This window comes from Hemitrygon akajei, chromosome 12, assembly GCF_048418815.1.
Source record: "Hemitrygon akajei chromosome 12, sHemAka1.3, whole genome shotgun sequence".
Lineage (NCBI taxonomy): Eukaryota > Metazoa > Chordata > Chondrichthyes > Myliobatiformes > Dasyatidae > Hemitrygon > Hemitrygon akajei.
In genome coordinates, this window is record NC_133135.1 from 59,234,288 (window position 1) to 59,262,191 (window position 27,904).

The 27,904-nt window shown below is 40.1% G+C and overlaps 1 protein-coding gene across 3 annotated transcripts in view; it reads right to left on the reverse strand.

The window, feature by feature from the left end:
* ror1 (receptor tyrosine kinase-like orphan receptor 1) overlaps window positions 1-27,904 on the reverse strand; it is a 273,863-nt gene that overhangs the window by 71,171 nt on the left and 174,788 nt on the right. For all 3 annotated transcript variants that reach the window (XM_073063201.1, XM_073063200.1, XM_073063202.1), the window contains exons 2-3: window positions 16,675-16,743; window positions 1,460-1,747 (exon numbers count right to left, since the gene is read on the reverse strand). In XM_073063201.1, the coding sequence (XP_072919302.1) occupies window positions 1,460-1,747; window positions 16,675-16,743 (357 nt within the window). The remainder of the gene's footprint in view (window positions 1-1,459; window positions 1,748-16,674; window positions 16,744-27,904) is intronic.

Below are 27,904 nucleotides of genomic sequence, written 5' to 3' on the forward strand. Positions count from 1 at the left end.
TTCCTTGTTATGTTCCAAATGGTGTGTTCCATGGAGACTGATAATTAGACGGACATCAGATGACATTGTGTGTAATCTGATGCACATCTGAAGTGTAAATCAGATTGGGTGTGCATAAATCTCTGGAAGTATGACAGGTTTTGATCCAAAACGTCAACTGTTCATTTCCCTCCGTAGATGCTGCCTGACCTGTTGAATTTCTCCAGTAGTTAGTGTATCTGGTATGTTTCAGATGAGGATGGAAAGGTGCAGCAGACTCGGTGGTCATTTGGCTCAATTCTGCTCCTATGTTTGATGGTCGTGTGGTTTAATCCAGAGAGGAGGCTATTATCATCTCACACTCCATAGGTCACTTTTTCTCATGATGACCAATACCATTGCCAACAAGGTGGCAAAGGACAAGAGAAAAGAAATTGGATTTCACTGGAAAATGAGCACCAAAATGGTGCTGGTTTGTGCTCATTTAACCTGGTGCATGTTGCAAACAGAACTTTGTGCTCTTCAAGTCTTTGTCCTTGGGTTGGATTTTTCTAAAAGCTGGCATGTACTAATGCCAGAGCAATCCCCAATGTACTGGAGGAATGGAAGGGTGTTTCAGGATATGTGGGAGGAAAGAAATTGTCATTGGTTTTGGTGAAAACCCTGTATCGGGACTCATTCTCCTAGCGGACTTCTCTTTTGACTCTTCTCACTTTCTACAAATCAAAGTTGTTGCCATGGGCACCAGCTATGCTGGTTTTTTTTGTTAGCTTTGTGGACAAGTCCCTGTTCCTAAGTTTTTCTGGTACCACTCTCCAACTCTTCCTCCATAAATCCCAGTCTTCACCAATTTACTAATGCTCATTGGCTCTGATGGGAGTTGTGCCTGTAGATCATAAATGAGAAGTACTTATCATCTTCAGCTGCTGGTGACTGTCATCCCAGCAGTGGTTCATGGAAATATGAAAGCCCCCGAGTTCCTGATTCTGCTCCATGTACTGAACTGAGGAGCAGAAGGAATATCTGCACATGTAGGTGTTTGGAATTTACCCAGTTCCATAATGAGATGGCAGGAGGAGGTACCAAAAGCACCAGGGACATGACTAGAGTGCTGTAAATTTTATGGTGTTCACACATATGATCTCCTTCTAATCATAAATTCCACATAATTCCATTTGCTGCAAACCCATCAAAGAGTTTACAAATGCACCCATACCCGACAGTTATGATATAATGTAACTGTGTAGAAGTGCAGGAAACTCTATCTTTTCAAAATGCCCTCCCCCATGAGCCTCAAATCAAAATAATCTACAAATGAATGTGTCACATCGAAGTACATAAGGCTATCCCCCAATGTGAGTGGGCCCAAAGCATTGGCTTGAATTTTGGCTTTTTGCACCAATGTGAAATTGGTTTTGGAACCTAGGATTCCTTGTTTCATATCCCCATAAACGACATAACATTTTAACGGAGATCTTACCAAATTTGACAAAAAGCACTCCTGTAGTTGACACAGTCTTTTGCCCGTTTGTTGCCACACACTGGAAATAACCTGTGTCTGTGGTGTCGAGGTTTCGTATCCGTAGGCGGGAGCCGTAGTTAGTCTGTCGGTAGGATATCCTCCGTGGTTCCTGGACAACCGGAGCATCGTTCTTCAGCCATCGGATGGTAGGTGGCGGATTGCCAGACACCTTACAGTACAGCTCTGCAGTTTGCCCAAGTGATGTTGTGATATTATTCATTGGCTCATCAAGGATTAGATAATAATCTGAAAAGAAGATTTTAAAAAGTCTTCAGCTGTGAGCGAGTAAAACAATTCAGTTAATAAGAAAGAAATGTAAAATGCATTCATTACCTTAAAAAAATAAGTACTGCAACAATGAGTTAGAGGATTATTTCATCAGAGCATACTGCAGACAGCAAACATTTTTGCCTAGTTCTGTCTATGTTGAATTAGCTGACCTCAACTAAACCAGTAGACAATATGACAACTTGCATCATGCAGTTAATTAGAGAAATGAGTCAAAAGCATCAGTGAAGTCAAATGGCCTTACTCAACTGGGCTCAGCGGTAGCATTTTCACCTCTGACCTATGAGGTTATGGGTTCAAGCTTCTGAAATGGTACCCTATTGTTAGGTGGTGCTTCGGGTGAGGTAGGAAACAGGAAGAAAATGATAGTGAAACAATAACTCCTTCTCTTAAAAGGCAAAAATCTTGTTTGAAATATGATCACGTAAACTCAAAAACCATGGAAAGTGATTCACTGGGATTGAAACAGTTTTCTGTCTTAGCTTGCTCCTGTTTACAAATCTTCTCTTCTTGGACAATTTGGTATGTTGTAAACCTAAACTCTCAAAGTCAAATCAGTTCCATTTCTTTTTAGTATTTCTCATAAAGCACATTTAACTGTTAACACCCATCGAGCCATCTTTTAAGTGCTGCAGCTTGTACTTTTCTTGGCAGCATTAGCTGCTAATTAATTTGTAAATTCCAAGCACTTTGTTACTCTCTTTCAAGATGAGACAAACCACTGATAGTTCAACATGGGAGCTACTGGCATTATATGGTAATGAATCATCAAGGCTGTCTGAAGGTAGAGGATATACAAAAGAACTGGCAGGCTCATGGAAGTCAATTAATATTTTGAAATCTAAACATGAGCCCCACACCTCCACCCCACTAATACAGTCTAAATTTTAATGACTCTGATAATGTATTACTAAAACCGTATTAGGCAACTTCTGTAACTGCCCAGTCTCTTCAAGAAATTGTGTGCTTTAATTATATTTTAAAAACTGCTCAAGGAACAACTAAGAAATACAGCTGTTCAAGGACCAATTCATCGTCTTTTACACAGACTCAGAAAAATACAGATGAACTGCTGTGTGAAACTGCATCACGAGTCTGTTGAGTTTCAATAGCTGGAAATGTCTTGGTCACCAGTAAAATGCCCTATGTTGCTATTGTGCTATGCTTTGATACTTGAGGAGACAGCTATTCCACCACTGACATTTGGGTAATGACAAATACACAAAATATCTGCAGTTCAGTATTACTGGTAATATCTATCCCTCAGAATAACAAATTCCCTAGAACTGTATCTTATTGCTGCTTGTGGCACTTCCCATGCTCATTCTCAGAATGCCATTTGATCTTTCACTTGCAGCTGGTGGGCAGAGATAGAAACACAGAAAACCTACAGCACAATACAGGCCCTTCAGCCCACAATGTATTTACTTTAGGAATTACCTAGGGTTACCCATAGCCCTCTATTTTTCTAAGCTTCATGTACCAGAGATGGTTTAACACCTCATCTAAAATGTGGTGCCTTCAACCACACATCATTCCTTCAACATTACACTGAAGACTCTACGTGCTTCGCATGCTCAGGTTTCTAAAATTGGGTCTAAGCGCAATCTTCTGACTCAGCGGTGATGATGTCAAAGCTGACAATATTATACTGGTTGCATTTAGATCATGTCTTTCAACCTCTTGGTGCACTGCTCTCATTGGTGATAGCCACAAACCTTTCATCAAGATCTACCAAGTAATACAAAGACAGAAAGTGCTTGAAATGCTCAGCAGATTAGACCATATTTGCAGAAACAGAAAAAGAGTCAATATTTCTGTTTCTGATGAAGGGTCATCGACCTGCAATGTTGACCCTAGAATTCCCAACCTTTTTTTATGCCATGGACCCCTACCATTAACCAAGGGGGCTGTGGACCCCAGGTTGGACACCCCAGCCTTAGATGCAACTGGACCTGCTTAATACTTACAGCATTTTCTGTTTCTTGATTAAAAATTTCCATCTGCAGTTTTTTTATTTTCATCCAACAGATAACACCTGATTACAAAACTCCTTTGCCACTGTTCCAACATCAAAGAATTTGCCAATATACTGAATCTAACTGATTAATGATATTTATTTATTAAGATGAATCTGAGATCCTGTCATTGCAGACAGAGAATCTTTATAGTGTACAATGGTAATTTTAATTAAAATCAATTAGAAATTCAGCTCTCAATTCCTTCCCTCCTACCACCCCCTGTTACTTTCTGTTGAGAATTAACCCCAGAACAACCATTCTTTGTTTTATTCCACAAAGAAATGCTTTACATTTTCCACAGCAACTTTATTCAGAACATAAGCTAATTCTCTGCTGGGTTTGTGTTGGCAGCCATATGCTGTGCTCGCCTCACTTTAAACTTATCTCAGACTCTGCAGGGACTTTGGGCTGTTACAACTTTTTAAATTAAAAAAATAGTTTCTACATTTCAGTTACTCCAGTTACTTAGTTCAGTCACATTTTCCTCCAGCTATTTTCTCTCATGGAGATACCTACTCAGGCTGGGGGACAATTCCATGGGCGTTACCCTTATATGCTTCAAGTAAGTGTCAGTATTCCCGGTACAACAGTTTTCCCAGTACAGTCGCTAAGCACCAATAAAGACTTAATCCATAAAGGGTATTAAGGAGAAAGGAAAAATACACTATGAAACTTTTATAACCTTAGTTTTCCCAAATGGCTTTATATCCAAGAAAATACGATTGAAATGTATGAAAAGCAGCACCAATTTTATGCACAAAATGATCCCACAAACTGTGAAGAGCCAAGACAATATTTTGAAAAGGACATTAAGACTCTGGGGTTGGTCTCTACTCTGCAACAGGAGATCTTTTGATCTGCGATGTGGAAAAATTAGTTACTGTCGCATGGTTCACAAAAGAAAATGTCTGATTGATGTGAGGAAGTTGAAGTACAGAGGCTCGAATGTCATAGACTCCATGATCAAATTGACCAATGACCCTATGCATGAAGTTTTGGGTTAGGTACACACCCTAGCTCATGCAGCACCATTAGTACAGGAGGAAATCAAGCCGATCGTAGCTATACTTAAAGCTAAGCATTAATGCTAACAGGGCAGGCAGGCTGATGTGGCAGACGTGAGCCATCTAATACATACAGCGCAAAATCAATCATTCCTGTTCACCAAACAATCAGTGATAGGACAGTTAACATGGCAATATACAGTATTAGCATTGCCTGAGCTAAATAGGGCTTTACCAATGCTACACCCACTCTGTAACAGAGACATGGAGGCGTCTCAAGTGAGGGGGCCAGTGAATCCGTCATTTCTCAGCTTTCTGCTAAACTGATTTATAATTATGACAATTCACTAGTACTGTGTGTACCTCTACCACAGAACATTTTCAATCTTATTAGTACTGGTTGGTTTCACAGTTCTCCCCATTCTCACACAAGGAGAGCAAAACTGGCAAGATTACCCATCACTGTGTAATGGCATCTGATAATTGTAGTCAAAAAGGTCACATCTCTTAGAGCTGGTTGTTAATGCAAAGGATGTATTTCACTGGACATGTGATAAATAAATGAATCTGAATCTCATTTGTCCCATCCACTCCATAATGTACTGGTTAGGCACAGGAGTACATTCAGCCAGAGACTCATTCCACCGAGATCCAACACTGAGCGTCATAGGAAGTCATTCCTGCCTGTGGCCATCAAACTTTACAACTCCTCCCTCGGAGTGTCAGATACCCTGAGCCAATAGGCTGGTCCTGGACTTATTTCCACTTGGCATAATTTACCCATTATTTAATTATTTATGGTTTTATATTGCTATATTGTCTACACTATTCTTGGTTGGTGCGACTGTAACAAAACCCAATTTCCCTTGGGATCAATAAAGTATGTCTGTCTGTGACTTATTCTGGCTCAATGTATAGAATATTAGAATGTCTTCTTGATAGATTACATAGAAAACCTACAGCACAATGTTGTGCCAAACATGTACTTACTTTAGAAATTACCTAGGGTTGCCCATAACCCCCTATTTTTCTAAGCTCCATGTACCTATCCAGGAGTCTCTTAAAAGACCCCATCGTATCCGCCTCCACCACCATTGCCGGCAGCCGATTCCACACACTCACCACTCTCTGCGCAAAAACTTACCTCTGACATGTCCTCTGTACCTACTTCCTCTGTACCTCTCATGTTAGCCATTTCAGCCTTGGGAAAAAGCCTCTGACTATCCACACAATCAATGCCTCTCATCATCTTATACACCTCCATCAGGTCACCTCTCATCCTCCATCGCTCTAAGGAGAAAAGGTAGAGTTCCTGCTAGCCTTATAATCTTTTAGATCTCTAAACATTACCTAGTTTTTTGAACCTTTTGTAAGCTCTTCTTGTCTTCTTGACTAGATTTTCAACCGCCTTTGTACACAACAGTTCCCGTACCCTACCATCCTTTCCCAGTCTCATTGGAACGTACCTATGCAGAACTCCATGCAAATATCCTCTGAACATTTGCCACATTTCTGTTGTACATTTCCCTGAGAACATCTGTTCCAAATTTATGCTTCCAAGTTCCTGCCTGATAGGATCATATTTCCCCTTACTCCAATAAACGTTTTCCTAACTTGTCTGTTCCTATCTCTCTCCAATGCTATTGTAAAGGAGATAGAATTGTGATCACTATCTCCAAAAAGTTCTCCCACTGAGAGATCTGACACCTGACCAAGTTCATTTTCCAATACCAGATCAAGTACAGCCTCTCCTCTTGTAGACTTATCTACATATTGTGGCATGAAACCTTCCTGAACACACCTAACAAACTCCACCTCATCTAAATCCTTGCTCTAGGGAGATGCTAATCAATAATTGGGGAATTAAAATCTCCCACCATGACCACCCTGTTATTATTACACCTTTCCAGAACCTGTCTCCCTATCTGCTCTTCGATGTCCCTGTTACTATTGGGTGGTCTATATTAAAAAAAACACCCAGTAGAGTTATTGACCCCTTCCTGCCCCCTAACTTCCACCCACAGAGACTCAGTAGATACTTCCTCCATGACTTCTTCCTTTTCTGCAGCCGTGACACTATATCTGGTCAGCAGTGCCATGCCCCCACCTCTTTTGCCTCCCTCCCTGTTCTTTCTGAAACATCCAAAGCCTGGCACTCGAAGTAACCATTCCTGCCCCTGAGCCATCCAAGTCTCTGTAATGGCCACAACATCATAGCTCCAAGTACTGATCCACACTCTAAGCTCATCTGCTTTGTTCATAATACTCCTTTCATTAAAACAGATGCATCTCAAACCATCAGTCTGAGCGCATCCCTTCTCTATCACCTGCCTCTCCTCCCTCTCACACTGTCTACAAGCTTTCTCTATTTGTGTGCCAACTGCCCCTTCCTCCGTCTCTTCAGTTCGGTTCCCACCCACCAGCAATTCTAGTTTAAACAAGTTTATATTGTAAGTCACCTAGCCACACAGACCAGGGAAGTTCCAACTATAATCTATGCATTTTGTGGCTCACAATCTGATCTCAAACAAATGAGATACCACAGTTAGTCTCAGCGTATCAGGCTGGAGAGGGGAATAAACAAACCAGGACAAATTAATGCTTTTGTACAAGAATGGGATGGGAAAAATGGTGAAAAGCATAGTTGCAAACAAGTAAATCTACTCAGGAAAATACAAATTAACAGATAACTATTTTCCAGCGATTTCCTAGATTTCCAAATATTAAATGTAACAAAGTGGAAGCCTGAAAATGTTGGTGGTTTGTATCATGTTGTTTAGGTAGTATGAATGTGATTAGACAGTTACTGGCTGTCCTCAGGACAACTAAGCCTGAACTGTGTGCTGCTAAAAATCCCCAGTGAACATTTCTGTGACGCAGTCATTGCAAACCAGCAGTGAAGAAGCACATTTTTAATAAAAACTTCCAAGCACATTAAAAGATATGCACATTCTTCTTTTAATTCTGGAAAGGCACAAGTACAGTACTGTATTAACTGATCTTTGGCCAAGTTTTCTAATCTATATCTAGTGGATACAGAATTACAATACTACACTAGATACAAAGAAATCAAAGCAGAATTATTGTCAATATACTTTACTTGGGATCAATACCAAACGACCTTCCACATTTGCAACATCATATAGAATCCCTCATAACAATGTAAACTCCAATTTTTGGAATGAATAATAACATTTTAAAGTACCAAAAAGCATCAAAATATGTTACATAGCATTGTTCTTTTGTAATTAGATTATCACAATTCCTACAACTTTCTGTGGGCAGAACCATGAAGAATCTGATGGCATGTAACTATTAATTTCAATAAATGGTAAGTATAATGTACATTTCCTATCACATTCAACCTATATCCCACTGCAAAGAAAAGTTTAACTCAATAAAAACTCTCCCAGAACACAAATATCCATAGTTTCAAAGGTAGGATTTTAATCTTTACCCTGATTGCAACATTTATATTTTTGGCATTTGTCCAATCTAATTCCACAAGTAAAGTGGGATCTCTCCTTAAAGTCATGCAGTCTTGTAAGTTAATAATGGTGCTTCAAGAAATTTGCTCTTATGCGCCAAAAATCTGGAATACTCTTCTGACTGAGATACACTGTGGAACATTTCAAAACACTTCTAAAAACCTACTTTTTTAAAATTTGGCATACTTATAGTATTACTTAATGCCTGTTGATGCTGATTACATTTATATCATTTGGTATATTCAATAATATTTTATTCTATATAATGTTTGTCTTTATTGATTTTTTAAATTCTGTCTAGTATCTTTATGATTATATTGATTTATCATCACAATCTATTTACAGAGAGCGTTAGAAAAAAACTACTTTGAGCATGTGCTAGTCTATAAAACATCTTAAGGTATGAAAGGTGCTATACAAATAAAGTTTTATTATTAAATATATGTTGTATAGTAATAAACCAAAAACTGAAAGGAAATAGGAAATAGTTGGTCAGGGCATAAACTTAAATGAACTTACTTAGAACATCTGAAAACAACAAGCAGTCTGCAAATACTAACATTAAAATTGGGCAGTTGTAATCACAGGTTTGGCTTTATTAAAAAAACTGTCTTCAACTCCTCTATAAACAATGGAAATTCAGCATGTACTGTAACAAAGTTCAAATTTGGAAGGAACCTCAACAAAAATACCTCAACTTAAATATAATAATATAGAAATTTCAGTACAGTTGCAGGGATACTTTAAAGAAAGGAAGGTGATTTTTTAATGTTTTATATATTTCTTAACTTTCCTTACAAAAGCTTCATCCAAATCTAATAAACCAGAGTGAGCAGTTAAAGTAGCTTCAGCTACTCTGTATACACTATTAATAAATACTATAATGCTCAGATGCCCAGGTTTAAGTGTGAATAAAAGGCAGGGGAATTATTGATCACCTCAAGTTATAATTGGCTCATTTTGTTCTTGTTATAGGTTGGTTTTATAATACTTAGCAACGTTTGGGAGATGGATAATATTTCCAGTCTGCAAATAAGGTACACAACAATGTAATTTTTATTAGACATAATGGACATGGGAATTTAAGATGGAAAATACTTCCACAGAAAGCACATATACATGTACAATTTTTTAAAAAACTATGTTGTGGATGTAACTGAGTGGAGCTTATTTTCCATTTAGGCTTCCCAGTCTCTCTTCGGTAAATTAAATTGGTAAATTGTTTTCACATGTACAGTGGAAAAGCTTTGCTTTGCATGCCATCATACAAATCATTTCATCACATCATGCATCGAGGTAGCACAAGGGAAAACAATCAGAGAATGTCAAATAAAGTGTTACAGTTTAGGACGGTGATGAATATTGGTAGCTCGGATTGAGGCTTCTTATTTTCCAGTGTTCGGCAGGCTTGGCTGTTAGCTTGCAGACATTTCATCATCAGTCACAATGTCACCTTGATGGGTGATGAAGTGTCTGCAAGCTGATTGCCAAGCTCAACTAACACTGCAACATCAAAGTGTTAACAGTTATAAAGAAAGTGTAGAGCAGGCAGACAATAAGGTGTAAGACCATAACGAGGTACATTGTCAAGTTATGAATCCACAGAACATTACAGCACAGAAACAGGCCTTTTGGCCCTTCTTGGCTGTGCTGAACTATTTTTCTGCCTAGTCCCACTGACCTGCACCATATCCCTCCATACACCTCTCATCCATGTACCTGTCCAAGTTTTTCTTAAATGTTAAAAGTGAGCCCACATTTACCACTTCATCTGGCAGCTCATTCCACACTCCCACCACTCTCTGTGTTCCCTTTAAACTTTTCCCCCTTCACCCTTAACCTATGTTCTCTGGTCTTTTTTCTTCCCTAGCCTCTGTGGAAAAAGCCTGCTTGCATTCACTCTATCTATACCCATCATAATGTTATATACCTCTATCAAATCACCCCTCATTCTCCTACGCTCCAGGGAATAAAGTCCTAACCTATTCAACCTTTCTCTGTAACTCAGTTTCTCAAGTCCCGGCAACATCTTTGTAAACCTTCTCTGCACTTTTTCAACCTTATTCATATCCTTCCTGTAATTCGGTGACCAAAACTGCACACAGTACTCCAAACTCAGCTTCACCAATGTCTTGTACAACCTCACCATAACATTCCAACTCTTACACTCAATACTTTGATTTATAAAGGCCAATGTACCAAAAACTCTCTTTACTACCCTATCTACCTGTGACGCCACCTTTAGGAATTTTGTATCTGTGTTCCTAGATCCCTCTGTTCTACTGCACTCCTCAGTGCCCTACCATTTACCTTGTATGTTCTACCTTGTTTTTTCCTTCCAAGTGCAATACCTCACACTTGTCTGTATTAAACTCCATCTGCCATTTTTCAGCCCATTTTTCCAGGTGGTCCAAATCCCTCTGCAAGCTTTGAAAACCTTCCTCAGTGTCCACTACACCGTCAATCTTTGTATCATCAGCAAATTTGCTGATCCAATTTGCCACATTATCATCCAGATCATTGATATAGATGACAAATAACAATGGACCCAGCACTGATCCCTGTGGCACACCACTTGTCACAGGCCTCCATTCAGAGTAGCAATCCTCCACTACCACTCTCTGGCTTCTCCCATTGAGCCAATGTCTAACCCAATTTACAACCTCACCATGTATACCTAGAGACTGAATCTTCCCAACTAACCTCCCATGCAGGACCTTGTCAAAGGCCTTACTGAAGTCCATGTAGACAACATCCACTACCTTCCCTTCATCCACTTTCCTTGTAACCTCCTCGAAAAACTCTGATTCGTTAAACATAACCTTCCATTTTATCATGATAGAGGGCTATTCCATATTCCTACAACAGGAAAATAGAAGCTGTCGTTGAGCCTGGTGGAACCTTCTTTCAGGCTGTAGTATCCTCTGCTTGAAGAGAGGATGTCTAGATTGGGTGGGGTTTTTACTCATGTTGGTTGCTTTACCAAGGCAACAAAAAGGATAGACCATGAAGTCCATGGAGGGGAGGCTGGTTTCTGTAATATGTCCACAACTCTCTGCAGTTTCTTGCAGTCGGGTAGAGCAGTTGCTATGCCAAACCATGATGCACCTTAGTATCATTGACGTAAACAGAACCACGTGCCCCACCCCCTTCCTGAAGTCAATGGCCAATTTTTTGCTGACTTTGAGGAAAAGGTTGTTGTCAGGACACCTTATCACTAGGTTCTCAATCTCTTTTTTCCTGTACTCTGACTCATCATTGACTACTTACTACAGTGGTGCCATCTGCAAACTTGTAGATGGAGTTAGAGCAGACACTGGCCGCATAGTTGTGAGTATTTAGCAAGTAATTGGGGGGCTAGGGTCACAGCCCTGTGGGGTACCAGCACTGAGAATAATCATGGTAGAGATATTGCTGCCTATCCTTACTGATTCCTGGAGGTGCATTACAAGAACATTTTGGTAACTTAAAGCATTTGAAATTCTAGGAGAAATGATTTATGTTGCAGCAACAATTGTAAAAATAGTCACTTCCCATTTGAAGATATCACCCACAGATTTTCTTCCGAATCCTTTGAGTAGTAAAGGTACATCCATCCACTGTCCAGAAATAAAGCACCCTACACCAATGGCGATACAGTGGAGATTCACAGGTAACCAATTTAGTAAATTCCTTTTCTGTTTCAAGCATCCTCTCCCAAAGTTGAAGTCTCATAAAGGACTTTTACTCTCTGTGATCAGAACTGACCGAGTCGAAGGTGCTGTACACTTCTGTGTTGATCACACAATTACACCATTTTGTTCTTACAAGGATGTAGTTGAGATATTTCCTGTTGAGGGAGGCTCTGTTTTTGTATGTCCACAGTTTACCAGCTTGCTTCTTGTATTGTGTGTTGGCAGCAATGAGACTGTGTTCCTGGATGAAATCAACTAGGTATTGTCGATTTCTGTTGGTAAAGTCGTGGTATGAGTGTGGAACATCTTCCAGTCCAACCTGGGCATTAAAATCGCTGAGCACAGCCAGGAAGTTATGTGCCGGTATTGAAGTGACCGCTTCGTGAAGTTTACTGTAGAAGGACTCCACCTCCTTCTCCTTGCTGAAGTTGTGCAGGGAGTAACAGATGATGATAGAGGTCACCGGGTTTCCGTCGAATTCCACAGTAAGGATTCTGTCACTAACTGAGACTACGCCCCTCAGTGCCTTCTTCGCCTTGCAGTTCAACATCAGCCCTACTCCACCTTGTGCTGACATTGTCGTCAGCTCTCTCCATGCGGACAAGGTGATGAGGTGCATCCCCTCTAACTCTGTGAACCTTATCTCTGCATCTGGATGTACATGACGGTGTTCTTGGATCCCCGGGATGGAGATCTCGTATCTGCTTGCCTGTGATGCCAACTCTGCATTGAGGCAAGAGGCGGATGGTGTTTGCATTGAAGGCTGAGATTATCATTGTTACCTTACAGTGCAAAAGAGGTGCAGGCGGCAACCCAAAGCCACAGGTCCCAAGAAGATAGGCTGGAAGGCATTCTCCTCACAACCTATCTTTCAAGCCCAGTACACTGTGGAAGTGAGAAATCGCTTCGGCCCACTGGAGAGGGAGGAGGAAGAGACTGCCATCGACCGCTATCAATGGCTCATAAACACACACACAGATGCAACAAAGAGTCTGCCTACTGTGAAGCGAATCAAAAAGAGCCGGATCTCGAAACATCCTGACATCGTCACAGCATGGTCAATGCCTGTCATGCCGAACTTAGAAGGAACAAAACAGAAGAGCTAAGAGACAGCAAAGAAAAATCTCTTTGCCACCTATGACCGACTGAAGGAAGAGGAACTAGCCGAGAGGATTAGAGGGGTAGAGGCTGCTAATGAAGACAAGCAGCATGGAGAAGCATGGTGCCTAGTCAACAAGATCAGCAGACGGAAGAAGTCCCCATCAGGTCAAATCAGTGGTAAAACAGCAGAGGACCGTGTCCAGACATGGTTTACCCACTTCAAGAACCTGTTGGGAAGCCCTCCAACGATCATGGAAGAAGAGGACATACCTACGATACTAACGCAAGTTGACATCGATGACGGCCCATTCACCATTGAGTAACTGAAGAAGGCACTCAAACAGGGCAGGAGCGCTGGACCAGATATGATACCACCAGATGTCCTGAAGAACTGCGACCTGGATGGCATCTTGCTGGACATATGTAATACGGCACTGATGAAAGGCAACAAACCAGAACAGTGGTCACTCTCAAACACTATCCCTGTCCCTCACAAAGACAGATAACTGCTGCGGTATCAGCTTGACCTGCATCTTAGCAAAGCTATACAATCGGATGATCTTGAACAGGATTTGCACCACCATTAACCCTGAGCTAAGATTCAATCAGAATGGTTTTTGGCAGAAGTGCACAACAGTAATGCAAATGCTTGCTCTCTGTAGAATCATCGAGGAAGTCAAGAAGAACAACCTATCAGCCGTGCTTACTTTCATCGATTTTCGCAAAGCTTTTGACTCCATTCACCGAGGTAAAATGCTGAAGATCCTGAAAGCTTACAGAGTGCCAGAACATCTACTGAAAACAGGAGTCCAGCTATACCAAGACCATGGTGAAAGTTGTATCACCAGACGGAGAAACAGCAGTGTTTGAGCTCCTAGCTTGTGTGCTGAAAGGAGACACTAGCACCCTACATCTTTATAAGTGCCCTTGATTACGCTCTACATCAAGCTACCAAAGATCATGACAAGCTTGGTTTTACCATAAAACCAGGATGAACCAAAAGGGTCAGACCAGTTACGCTCACAGATCTCGATCTTGCAGATGACATAGTCCTGCTCTCTGACCAGATGGAGGAAGCACAGCAGCTACTGACAAAAGTGGAAATTGAGTGCAATAAAGTTAGACTTCACCTAAATGCTAAAAAGACAGAGTACATGGCGTTCAACTGCGACGAAGGTACTCTCAAGACAGTAAAGAATTATAGTATTAAGAAAGTCTTAGACTTCAAGTACCTCAGGTCAAGAATGATGATTTCGGAGAAGGACATAAAGATACGGAAGGCACTGGTGTGGAGGGCTATGAACAAAATGAAGGAAATCTGGAGGTCGAACCTGACCGGAGGGCCCAAAAAGAGGATCTTCATAGCAGTTGTAGAGTCCATTCTCATGCGTGACGTGGACACTCACCAAGACCATGCAAAAGTCTCTAGATAGTTGCTATACATGAATGCTCCAGGTGGCTCTTGACTTGAGTTGGCAACAGCACATGACCAATGTCAATCTCTATGACACCTACCGATGCTCACTACTAAAATCGAGGCGAGAAGATTGCAACTAGTTGGGCACTGACTACGCCACCCTGAGCTACCTGCCAGCCTAGTCATCACATGGGAGCCCAAGCATGGGAGGATGAACCCTGGGCGCCCTCACAAGACTATGGTCAACTTGCTCCTAGAAGATAGCGGTGCGGCTAATGTAGATGAACTGACCACACTGATGAGGGAGAGGGAGGAGTGGAGAGTCTGTCATTGTGTCTGACACCAGCCCCCTAGGCCTGAGTCAACGTAGTAGTAGAAGAAGGACTTTTAATGGGTATTGCCTTTATATGGACTGTCACTGGGTTATTTCTCTGTTGAAAGTGCTAAAGCCAATTTCAATTTGGCTCACTCTGTGAACGCCACACAGATATTTTCAGGGAGTATTACCATAAGGTCCTCTCACAGTGCCTGCAGGTTAGAAAGGAACTGGAGAATCTTTGCCTGCCAGAGACCATGCCCTGCACCTGGAGACACCTTGCTTTACACATTCAAAAGCAAGCCAACTGCTGCATTCTCTCACTGAGCTTTTGACACAACTTTGCAATTATTATTATTGAGAACAGCTGGAAGACGTAGACTCAAGAATTTTTTAAAAATCTATTTAAAGATACGGCATGGTAACAAGCCCTTACAGCCCACAAGCCCGTGCCGCCCAATTACACTCATGAGACCAATTACCGTAGTAACCCATTCGGCTTTGGAATGTGGGAGGAAACTGAAGCACCCAGAGGGAAACCCGCGCGGTCACAGGAAGAACATACAAACCCCTGACAGACAGTGGGAGGAACTGAATCCAGGTCACTGCCACTGTAATAACAATTATGCTCCTAAATTTATTAATACCCTGATATTAGTTTCCATTGGGTGTAAGAAGCAGAAAATCTCTCACTGCTTTCCTCTTGAAGTTTATTAATTTGCTAGCTATAACTTTACAACTGCCTGAAGCAACTTTACCTCTGAATAAAACTTGGTATAAGAATCTCTTTCACACTTTCAATGTCACAAGTAAAATTCCTGGGGCATGAATAGTAATCATCCAGAATAACTTTGAATGTACTTGAACAGTTTAACCCCAAACTGCCCCCCTTCAATAGTTTTCATTTAACCCAATCAGAATAATCTTCTATTCCTTTTGCCCTTCACAATACTGTATGTACATAGACTTACCGGAAATTAATCTATGCTCCTTGCCTCAATCACTCCTCAAGATTGCAAATCCCATATTCTAACCACCCAGAGCTAAAGATGATTCTTCTGAATTCACTTTGGGATTTATTACTGTCTGATATTAATGACATCTCGTTTTGGACTTCACCACAAGTAGAAACATATGCGTGGCTATCATAACAAACTCTTTCATAATCTTAGAAACCACAATATGCTTAGTCTTCTCCCTCTAAAGAGCCTCAGTCTGTTTAAACTTTCAATTAGAATAGCCACAAAAACAGCAGGAAGAATAATGGTTGTTTGTAACAGTGGGGATTGGTGACTTTTGAGGAAGACCACATTGAATAAACTGGGAAAAGCTTCAATCAGAAGGTGGAAGCAGTAGTAAGCCTTTCTGTTTCTCTTAATGAAAGGAAGGGAGAGATAAATGAGAGTTCCAGAAGACCATACCTTATGAGATGTGCAGTTATTTCATATAAAGTTATGTTTTTGAATGAAGATTGCTTAATTTGATACCATGTGATTTCACCAGAGTGTCAGCTACAGAACCCCCCAACTACCACAGGATGACCTCATCAAAGCTCAAGGACTTCAAGAAATCATTGAAACACACATCCTGTTTGAATTACAGTATCATTTTGGTGTCCCAATGTCTCAAGCGAGGCTTCAGCAAAACAAATACTCAGTAAAATCACTTGCAGATGTAGAACAAACATTTCATTTTTCCCAGAGTGTCTTCCAGTTTGAGTTTGAGAACGCTAATAGTGCTAATGCAGTTGTATGTACAGTATGGCAGATGTGTTGGAATTTTTTACTGGGAGGAGATGGTGGATGGATGGTGGGTGTAACTTTCTGTTTTGCACTGAGCCTTATGATAATAAAGAATTGCTTACCTGAATCACTGGAACTGTTCCATGCTGGGGTGGATTGCTGCAACCGAGTATCATCTGGTAAATCTGTTCCTAAAGGAAACCAAAAGGAAACACTTATTAATGTCTATAATATTAACCCTGAACATGAGTCAAACATACTTCATATCCTTACAAGGAAATATAAAACCTCTCTTGCTTAACGTATAAATACCACAGGTTTTTCACTACTGATGTTCGTTTTGTAAGTGTGCATTGCTTGAGGTAGCATAAGTAACAAGAGGTTTTATTCTTTGCAGTCACTGTCAGTATCGAGCATTCCCCTGCTCCTTCCATTGCCCTCCAAAAATATGCCTTGGCCCAGGTTCAGAGGAACAGCCACTCCACCAAAGTAAATTCACATTTCCACACCAGACATTCCCTTGGCAGTTCAGAGCAAGATTGTCATTTACTGCTAAATTAGCTTCATCACTCACTGGTCCTGGAAAATGGGTTGAAATTACCTAAATACATCTAGTCTCAGCAGGGCCTGGGCCGCAAAGAGAGTGCAATTCAGTTGCCAATAAAAAAATATTGTGTTTAAACATAGAAATAAACCCTTGGTAAATTGTCGTTATATCATAAAGGCTGTTAGTAGCTAAATGATGGGCAGAGGATGAAAAGTAAAGATTTGTAAGTTTAACAGGACCAGATGTACTTCTGTCTTTGCATTGTCATGGATCGACATTGCCACTTGGTGGATAGAGGGGCTATCTACTAAAAAGATCCCTACAGGATCAGTGGACAGGGAAATCATCGTGCAGACAACTAGTTTATCTGTGATCTGGTAAGAATAGCCTATAAATTCTGGTAGCTATAAGAGTATCAGTAACAGGTAGGCTGATGATAGATATGTGCCCCTCCACCAACTATTTATAGCCAAATGGATCTTAAATCCAGTTTAGGGAAAAAGGGCCTCACTCATTTCTTCCCTACCTTAATCTGGTAAAATGCAAATTGCAACAAGTTAGAACAAATTGCCGGAGCCTCTCTAAAATGCAGATCGAGTCCTGAAGATGCAATTGTGATTTGATCTGTCACTTTAAATTGAAATCTGAATGAGGGAGCAGTGAAGGCACTCTCACCAAGAAAAACGAGTTGGAAATAACCACAAGAGCCTGAAGTGGCTTAGCACACAAAGTTTTACATTTTTTAAATTTCCTTTTGGATCTGAGAACAAGAATTCCATCTTATCTGTCAATGCTTCTATTTAGCACCAGAAGATTTTTAATATTTAAAAACATCATACAGTGCAAATGACATAGTTTCACCATAGAGAACATAACAAAAACAAACACCAAAGCAACTGACTCTGACTGAATTTCTGCCGGATTTAGTTGAGAAAATCTGTTTACAAAACCGGCCTCTTTTTTCCTGCTTCAGCTACATGACCAAGCTATTTGCACTGACTTCCAGGAGCTAAATGAAGCCCACACTCTCAACTGGGCTATCAGCTGGACAAGCAGAGATTATTTTTTAAACAAGAGATTAAAGGAGAGAGGCTTGAAGGCATATTTACTCAAGCTGGTCTCATGAACTACGTACTTGGCTGCTGCTGAAGTGTGGGTCAGGATTTGAGAGTTCGCCATTGTTCTCAGCTCATTCAGTAAGTGTACATGGGAGAAATTAATAGCACAGCACAAAATAGCATAGCACTTTGAAAAGAGAAAATATGGTACCATTTCCAGCTGAACTACAATCTCCAAGGAGATCAGTGGTCTCAGGAGACACCACTTACTGCCAGCCACTGGTTGCTGTGGAACCTAGTGGAAGCTAAACATAAGGTTCCACTTGATGAATAGAAGATAGCTTAAACGAAGAAAAATTAAAATATCCATAATATATTTGAAGAGCAAGCTTGACATTCTTTATTCCTATCTTTACATTCCCTATTTCAGTGATGAGAAGGTCTCGACCAAGACAGATATCCAAGGTTTGTAAATATACACCAATGTGATATTATACTTTAATTAATGAAGGTACTCATCACTATTTGGGGATCATGTTCCTATCCAGATCAAATTTCAATTCACAGCTCATTTCTATAAAGACCAATTCTCATATTAATTAGCCAGGGTGAACAGGAAAAGCAGAAATGCTTTGTAAAGCAAGCGTTTCGGCCCGAAGCATCAACTATACTCTTTTCCATAGATGTTGTCTAGCCTGCTGAGTTCCTTCAGCATTATGCGTGCATTGCTCGGATTTCCAGCATCTGCAGATTTTCTCTTGTTTTTGGAAATCTGCAGATGCTGGAAATCCAAAGCAACACACACAAAATGCTGGAGGAATTCAACTGGCTAGGGACCTTCTCTGGAAAAGAAGCAGCAGTCAATGTTTCAGATCTTCCAAGTCCTTATGAAGAGCCTTGGCCCGAAACAGCTTACTGTTCACTCATTTCCAAGGATGGTTCCGTTTACCATTGGGCACCACGGTAGCATAGCAGTTAATACAACACTATTACAATTCCGGGCATTCCGGAGTTCAGAGTTCGATTCTGCTGTTCATCGTCCCCGTGGAATGTGTGGATTTTCTCCGGGTGCTCTGGTTTCCTTCCACAGTTAAAAGACATACTGGGAGGTCAATTGGTCACTGTAAGTTGTCCTGTGATTAGGTTAGGGTCAATTGGGGTTGTGGAATTGCTGGAGTGGCGTGGCTCAGAGGGTCGAAGGGCCTACTCCATGCTGTATCACTAAATAAATAAATAAATCTGCTGAAATTACGAAGCAGCATTAGAGGAAAAAATGTTACACTTACAAATTGCCCTGGGATTTGCAGCTTATTGGATTGCCTGCTTGAGTTTGCATTTAATTGGAGTATAGAGAAATATTGTAACATGATAAATAGCCAATTTTACTCTCAAATCAGATTAAATCTAATGATAGTGGCTCACCAAGTCAACCTGATGAGATTACTCTGCTATCACTGTCTGCTGAAGTGCAAGAATGATTGATGATGGATTTTCAGAAAATTACTTTCTTCAGAAATTATTACTGTTCACTTTGACAGAAGAGAAAATAATTGGAGTCACTCAGATTAGCCCCTCCGCCCAACACACCAGGATGGATTTTCACCTTGTAGAGTTAACATTCCCAGTCAAAGATGCTTTGGCAGAATTTGTTAAGTGAAGAACCAAGTTTGTTCTATGTCGCAGGGAGAATGGGAGAGAAATGGACAAGCTGGAGGGAATTTCAGAAAGATACATACTCCAGTCACACCCACCATCCCTCAATAGAATATCAACTTGTCCCCATTCCAATAATGGATCTCAGACCTGCAATGTTAACTGTTTTCTTGTTCAAATTTGCTGCCTGAACTGAGCATTTTCTGTTTTTTTTTAAAATGCAGAGATAAGATGGATGCCTGGACTGGACTACCAGGGGTAACGATGGAATCAGCTACAATAGTCATGTTTAATAGGCTTTTAGATAGGTACAAGAATATGCAGGAAGTGGATGGTGGGCCAGGAATATCAACCACATGAAAGCAGAAGAGAATTAGCTTAGTTTGGCATCGCGTTCAGCACATAAATCAGGGGTTGAAGAGTCTTTTCATGTGCTGTAGTATCACTGGTTCCCTAGAAAAATCTCCAGCTGCACAGTTCTCTGCATATTGAAACCCTGCTTGTTCTTCTTTCTAGATGCACTTTGTTTTGATTACCCCTCCTTTTAAGCAGCACTCTTACAAGAAACAAGTATGATGCCAGAAGATTTTGAAGAGTTCGGCACTTTCACTACAACTGCAAACACTTAGAAATTGCCTAATTAGTGAAAAAGCAAACATTAGGTGGTTTGCCTGAGAGCACTTGATAATGCCTTTAAATATAATTGGAAATGACCAATTCACAATTTGTTGTAATGGTTGAGGTTGAGAACAGGATACGAAGAGCACTATAGGCAGTGACCAAAATAGTAGTGGAGTCATAACTCTGTCATTTGAGCTGATTTGCATTTGTTAATGAGGGCCCTGTGGGTTACAGGGAGATACCCTGGCTGCCAAAAGCAAGGCAAACCCAAAAATCAGACTTCGGGGAACACAAGTGTTAAACTCATAATTTAACTCAATGTACTAGATTGATTCTGCTCTTTCCCTCTCAAAGTGTACATGGCTGGCAGAGAAACGAAGTCAAAATTATTATGTCTGCATATATTAACATTAGACAAAGTGAATACATCATCCGAAATTCATGTTATTTTCAGAGGGAAATGAATTATGATGTAATTTTCAGAAATAATATTTTTCATTCTTTTTTGTTTGCCTTGTGTTTAAGATTGTGTGATTTGGAATGTGACTTGAGTTCTCTTTAAGGATTACAGAGCGTTGGATGGATCAGTACATTTTTCTACCACCACCCACAACGGTGCACCGTTCCACACAGAATGCCAAGTTTACCAGCATCTCAACCAATCCTGACATAATCCACAAGCTGTGCAAACATAGGAATACTGCAGTTAAACACCCACTTCCCTATCCTTGTCTCACTTCCACATGTGCACACTTTCAGTAAGGATTACCAGCTGACAATCAGGAGGGAATCTCACATGATTTTTCCTTGATATGCCAAGACTAAGTATGTTGTTATTTCATCTGAGATAAGTTTAACTTTCTACATTGTAGATATCAAACTGGGAACTTTGCAGATGGTTCTCAACCAGTATCATAGCATGTTACCAAATCTTTGGGGGGGGGGGGTGGATTAGGTAAAGTTGTATTATACAGGACCATTTTTGATGCCCAGGGTAAAGGTGTCCTACTCCTACATAAATCATCCAACACAGAAGGCTGTTCATGCAGGTAATGAATCTAAGAGACGACATTAAAAAATCCAGTTAGATATTATACAGTAACCAACAGAATGGAGAAAGATAAATGCAGAATTTGTTTTATTAGGCTGCTCTGAGCCTACAACACTGGAAGAATTTTGATTACAAGTCACCTCTGCCCATTCAGTTCTGTTGATGATATGAATGCAGGTTGTCAACAGGGCAATAAAACATTAGTAAATCATCCTCTCCATTGGTAAGTGCAATGCAATTCTGTTGTCAGATTCGACAGAGCAGAATCTGACAACATTTTGAGAAGCTTGAAAACAACATTTAATTACATATTGCAGACTAATTTCAAGGACTGTGTTAAATGGAAAACATGGTTTACTTTCACTATGGCACAATTATCCAATAAAGAAAACCACACCATTTAAACATACAAGTAGAAGAAACACCCCGAGTAAATGGCAAGTAAATGAATATTGATATGGAGAGGTCTGTTAAAAATAGTCACCTATGGGCTTTATAAACAAAAGCTCAATCATCCTGAGTTTTTTTTAAAAAATGACTAGTTTATAGAAAACCCATCAACCTATATTTCTCCCTTGGAAATCACATTATCAAGTGTTAATATGGTAACAATTTTCCAAAGAATAAACTAGCACTAACTAAAGGACCCAACAAGCAAAAATTATTTACCTAGAAATTCCTAAAGACAGTACTAGCCCTTGCAGCACTCTTAGCCCACATCTGTTCAGGACAAATATGTTTACAACCATTGTTTTCAGTACCCAACATGCTTTGAAGCTCTAAGCTTACAGGTCTTAAAAATTATATATTTCTGTGTAATTCAATAGCATACTGATATCAGGGTCCAGACCTTGGAGAGGACCCCTCCCCTCCCCCAAAGCCTCAGTACAACTACAAGTATGTTCCAAAGTACCATTACAATAACAAGGACTCTGTGCAGGAGACAGATTGTACCTCATACAGCTCAGATAATAGCTGAATATCTCGGTTAAGGAACCACAGTGTAGAAGCCACATCTGTGCAACTAACACTTCCTCAAGTCAAAATAAAGCTAGGTGAGGGATTCCTTTCAACTTTACAAGTCAAGACCTGAACCATGAGTGGGAAAATTTTAAAGTGGTAATCAGCTCATTGTTAGTTAATAGGCTATTAACTAATTAACAACAGCCAATAAAAAGAAGATAGGCTCAAGCAGAGTGGTCATTGTGAGCATTAGCCAGTGTAGAAATGGGGGTATGATTTGGTATGAATATCTTTAATAAGGCATGTCTCATTGATTGGCTAAATGAGTGGGAGGAGCACTTCATCCAATAAAATGAAGATAAGGTTAAGTAGAGCAGAATTTGTGAGTTGAGGCTTTAGTAAAGAGGTATTGATATGTAATGTTTTAGTGTACTGGTTGAAGAAGAAGAAAGAAATAAGCTCTATTTGTCACATGTACATAGAAACATACAATGAAGCACATTGCTTGTGTTGAATCAAATCAGCAAGGATTTTGCCAGGCAGCTTACAAGTTTTGCCATGCTTCTAGAGCTGACATAACATGCCCACAGTTCACTAACCCTAACCGTATGTCTTTGGAACATAGGTAGAAACTGGAGCACCCTGGCGAGAGTGGTGAGAATCTACAGACAGCAGATCAGAATCAGGTTTAATATCAATAGTATATGTTGTAAAATATGTTAACTTTAAGCCAGCAATACAGTGAAATACATGAAAAGTGTGGAAGAAGCACAAATAGTAAGTGTATATGTCTATTAAATGTTAAGTTGAAATAAATAGTGCAAAAAAAAAAGTGAGGTGGAGTTCATGGGTTCAATGTCCATTTAGAGTAGTCTTTGGGGTACTGCAAGTCTGTGTCTACTGATGCTTTGTTACATACTTGAGTGCTCGGTGGGGGTGTTGATAGTTTTTTTTTGTTGGTGGGGGGTGGTTTGTTGCCTTCCTACTGCTTGTGTGTGGGAGTGGCTTTGGGGGTCCTAATGTTTAACTGTCATTCATTCTTTGGGGTACTCCACTGTTTTCATGGTTGTTTGTGAAGAAAAAGAATTTCAGGATGTATATTGTATACATTTCTGACATTAAATGTACTTATTGAAATTGGATGGTAGAAGGGAAGAAGCTGTTCCTGAATCACTGAGTGTGTGCTTTCAGGCTTCAGTACCTCCATCCTGACAGTAACGATAAGATCAGGGCATATCCTGGGAGTTGGGAATTGATCCCTGATCTTACAGTTGGCTCTGCAATAGTGTTATGCTGTTACATTACCACGTTTCCTCATCTTCAGCACCTAATTCTCTGTAGGCAAAATGAGTTTCTGCAGTGGAATGCTAATCCTGGAGGGTGCAGGGAGTCAAGAATAATGAAGTAATAGAATTAGTGGGAGATTTTAATTTCCCAGTATTGACTAGACCAGAATGTTATGGGCAGAGAAGGAAAAAATTTGTGAAACATGTCCAGGAAATTTTCCTGAGTCAACATATAGAGGGCCTTACTTGAGAGAGTGTAATATTAGACCTCTGTGAATGAAGGAGGGCAAGTAACTAGAGTGGCAGTCAGGAGGCACTTTGGCTCTAGTGAGCATAGTTCTATTAAGAGTGATGGAAAAGGGTGAGACAGGCCCACAGGTTAGGGCATTAAACTAGAGCAGGCTAATTTTGGGGAATTCAGGGACATTGTATCAGAGATTGATTGGGTGGGTCCATTTTAAGGGAAAGCAATGAATACTAAGTGGGAAGCTTTTAGGAGTGTGACACCGAGTCCAGGTGTGTCATGTTGCTTTTAGGGTGAAGAGTAAACCTGGCAAGTTTATGGAACCTTAAGAGATCGGAGATATCGAGTCAAGAAAAAAATATGCATTTCGTTTAGGAGGTCATTATCAAGCAAATCCTTGATGACCAATATGCGAGTGAAATCAGGAGGCAAACAGGATATGAAATGGATCCGGCAGGTAAGGTTAAGGAAAATTCTAAGTTCTATAGCTATGTTAAAAGGGTGGCTTGAGAGAGAATAGGTCCCCTTAGAGACAAACAGAGCTGCCTGTGTCTTGGGTGGGTCTTATAATAAAATTCTGCACTGTTTATTGAAGAGAAAATAATGGTTGTTAAGAGATAAGTGAAAAAGTGAGGTGCCTTTGGAGGACATTTGTATTAGAAGGAAGGAGTTATTTGCAGTTTTGCAATGCATTAAGACCCATAAAACATAGGAGCAGAAATATGTATTCAACCCATCACGGCTGCTCAGCCATTCCATCATGGCTGATTTATTATCCCTCCCAATCCCATTCTCTTGTCATCTACCTGTCATATTTGACACCATGACCTCTACCTTAATTATGGTCATTGACTTGGGCTCCATAGGAATCCACTGCTCCTAGACTCATCCATATGCTGACCTTTTCATTCCTGGGATTGTTCTTTTTTTTTTTTTTTTTTTTTTTTTAAACTTTTTTTATTGTTTTCAAATTGTTACAGAATAAATGTGCATGAAAAAAAGTGTTACCCAGCCCCCTCCCCTTAACCCCTCCCCCCTAACATCCCTATTAAGAAAATAAGAAAGAGAGAAAAAAAAGGGAATGCCTGGATGTTGGAAGATCCCCACATGCTCCACGGAGTTCTCATTTTTTTTTTAAATATATGTTAAAGTTCTTTTTCTTTTCAATCTATAATAATACCTAATCTTTCCACTTTCGTGGTATCCTGGGAAATCTTTATAAAAGTCTCCATGTTGCTATGTGTGTCCCCACCATTCATCCAGGCAAAAAGATAGAAAAAAATTAAAATATAAAGGAGAAAAAAAAAAATACCCCCCTACTAATGTTGTGGAAAAAAGACACAACATTACCCCCCTCTGCTGTACGGGTCATGGCAACCGCCATGATTACACACGTGAATCCCGCAGTAACCGATCCACAGCCTCCCAGCTCCCCCGCAACATAAAGTATATGTATAAGAAGAGAAAAAAAAAATACTATTCTCATTTAGTATTTCTAAAATTTTGCTTTTCTCTTCTGTAATATCCATAAATGTCCATCACTTCTGTTCCTTGGGTCTATCTTCATCTTTAATCCATTACGTTTGGAAACCTCTATGTGTAGTTAGCGAATAGATGGAAGTTCTTGTACAAACTCCTCTGCTTTTCGATAGTCGGAAAAAAAAAATTTTCCGTCCTCCAAAAAAATTATCAGTGTTGCTGGATGACGCATTGTAAATTTATAACCCTTTTCCCATAAGGCTTTTTTCGCTGGGTTAAATTCCTTCCTTCTCTTCAACAGGTTGTAACTTATATCAGGATAAAAAAGAATTGGTTTCCCTGCTATCATCAGTGGCCCGTTTCTATTTTTGGCACTTTGGGCAGCGGCCTTCAGGATCTTTTCTTTGTCTTGGTATCGTAAGCATTTTATCAAAATTGATCGTGGGTTTTGGTCAGCTCGAGGTCTTGACCTTAAAGATCTATGCGCCCATTCAATCTCAATTGGAGTTTCTCTTTCCATTTTCAATTTTTTAGGGATCCATTTTTGAAAAAAATTTATTGGATCTTCTCCTTCTATATCTTCTTTAAGTCCAACAATTTTAATATTATTTCGTCTACTGAGATTTTCAAGCTTATCAATTTTTTCCATAAATTGTTTTCTTTCTGATGTCCAAGCAGTATTTTCCTTTTCCATTTTGTCCATTCTTTCAACCATGTCTTCCGTTGTAGTTTCCAAGTCCGTAATTCTTTTTTCCATTTTTTCCTGTCTCTTTGTCATTTTATCAAGCATAGTCTCCATATTGGTCATTTTTTTTTCGAGTTTTTTTTGGTTATTTTTAATTACTTTTAATGTGTCTAATTTACGCATTATTTGCCTCAAAGTCTTTTCTATATTTCTAGAAGGACTTTTACCTCCTTCAGCTGATCCTTCCGAGAGATTTGACTCTCCCTCCGATTCGCTATCACTTTCAGTTGCAGTGGTAGCTGGGCTTTGTAGTTCTTTTTGTTCCTGTTTGCGCATGCTCCATCCTTCGCGTTTGTGCAGTTCACGATGGTTTTTTCCTTTGGAAGTGGCAAGCGTTGCCAACATCTCCTGTTCAGTATCACCGGCGATACAATGTACCTGAGATCGCGGCTCCTCGGTAGACGTGGGCCTCGCTCTTGTTCCAACTTGCGTAGTCTTCCCGGTATTAGTTTTCTTCATCTTCTTTCCTTGAGACATAGCTTGACACAGTCCGGAGTCGTTTATAAGCAACTTTTAGAGAGTATTGACTAACTTTTCTTCATTTAAACATTAATTTATTAACTTTTTACGGGAGAGCTGGGTCCCTGCGTCTCGATCCTACGTCATCACGTGATGTCCCCCCCCTGGGATTGTTCTTGTGAACCCCCGCTGGACCCTGTCCAATGGCAGCACATAACCATTTTTAGATAAGGGGCTCAAAACTGCTCACAATGCTCCAAGAACAGCTTGACCAGTGCCTTATAATGCCTCAATATTACATCCTTGCATTGTATTCTCATTCTCTTGAAATGAATGATAACATTGCATTTGCCTTCCTTACCACCAACCCAACCCAACCCACAAGTTAATCTTTAGGGAAACCAGCACAAGGACTCTCGTCCCTTTCCTTTGTACCTCTACATTTTGAATTTTCTCTCAATTTAGAAAATAACCCACATCTTTATTCCTTTTACCAAAGTTTATGACCATGCACTTACGTACACTATATTCCATCTGCCACTTCTTTGCCCATTCTTCAAATTTAAGTCCTTCTGCAGACACTGTTTCCTCAACACTACATGTCCCTCCATCTATCTTTGTATTATCTGCAAACCTGGCCACAAAACCATCAATTCCTTCATCCAAATTATTAACATATAACATGAAAAGAAGTGGTCCTAACACTAACTTGTGACCCACCATTAGTCGCTGGCAGCCAAATTAAAAAGATAGATAGATAGATACTTTATTCATCCCCATGGGGAAATTCAACATTTTTTTCCAATGTCCCATACACTTATTGTAGCAAAACTAATTACATACAATACTTAACTCAGTAAAAATATGATATGCATCTAAAATCACCCTCTCAAAAAGCATTAATAATAGCTTTTAAAAAGTTCTTAAGTAGTTTACTTAAATACATTGAGTCCTAACCCCGGCACTTTAACATATCTTACTCCTGGCGGATGAATTGTAAAGCCGAATGGCATTGGGGAGTATTGATCTCTTCATCCTGTCTGAGGAGCATTGCATCGATAGCAACCTGCCGCTGAAACTGCTTCTCTGTCTCTGGATGGTGCTATGTAGAGGATGTTCAGGGTTTTCCATAATTGACCGTAGCCTACTCAGCGCCCTTCGCTCAGCTACCAATGTTATACTCTCCAGTACTTTGCCACGACAGAGCCCGCCTTCCTTACCAGCTTATTAAGATGTGAGGCGTCCC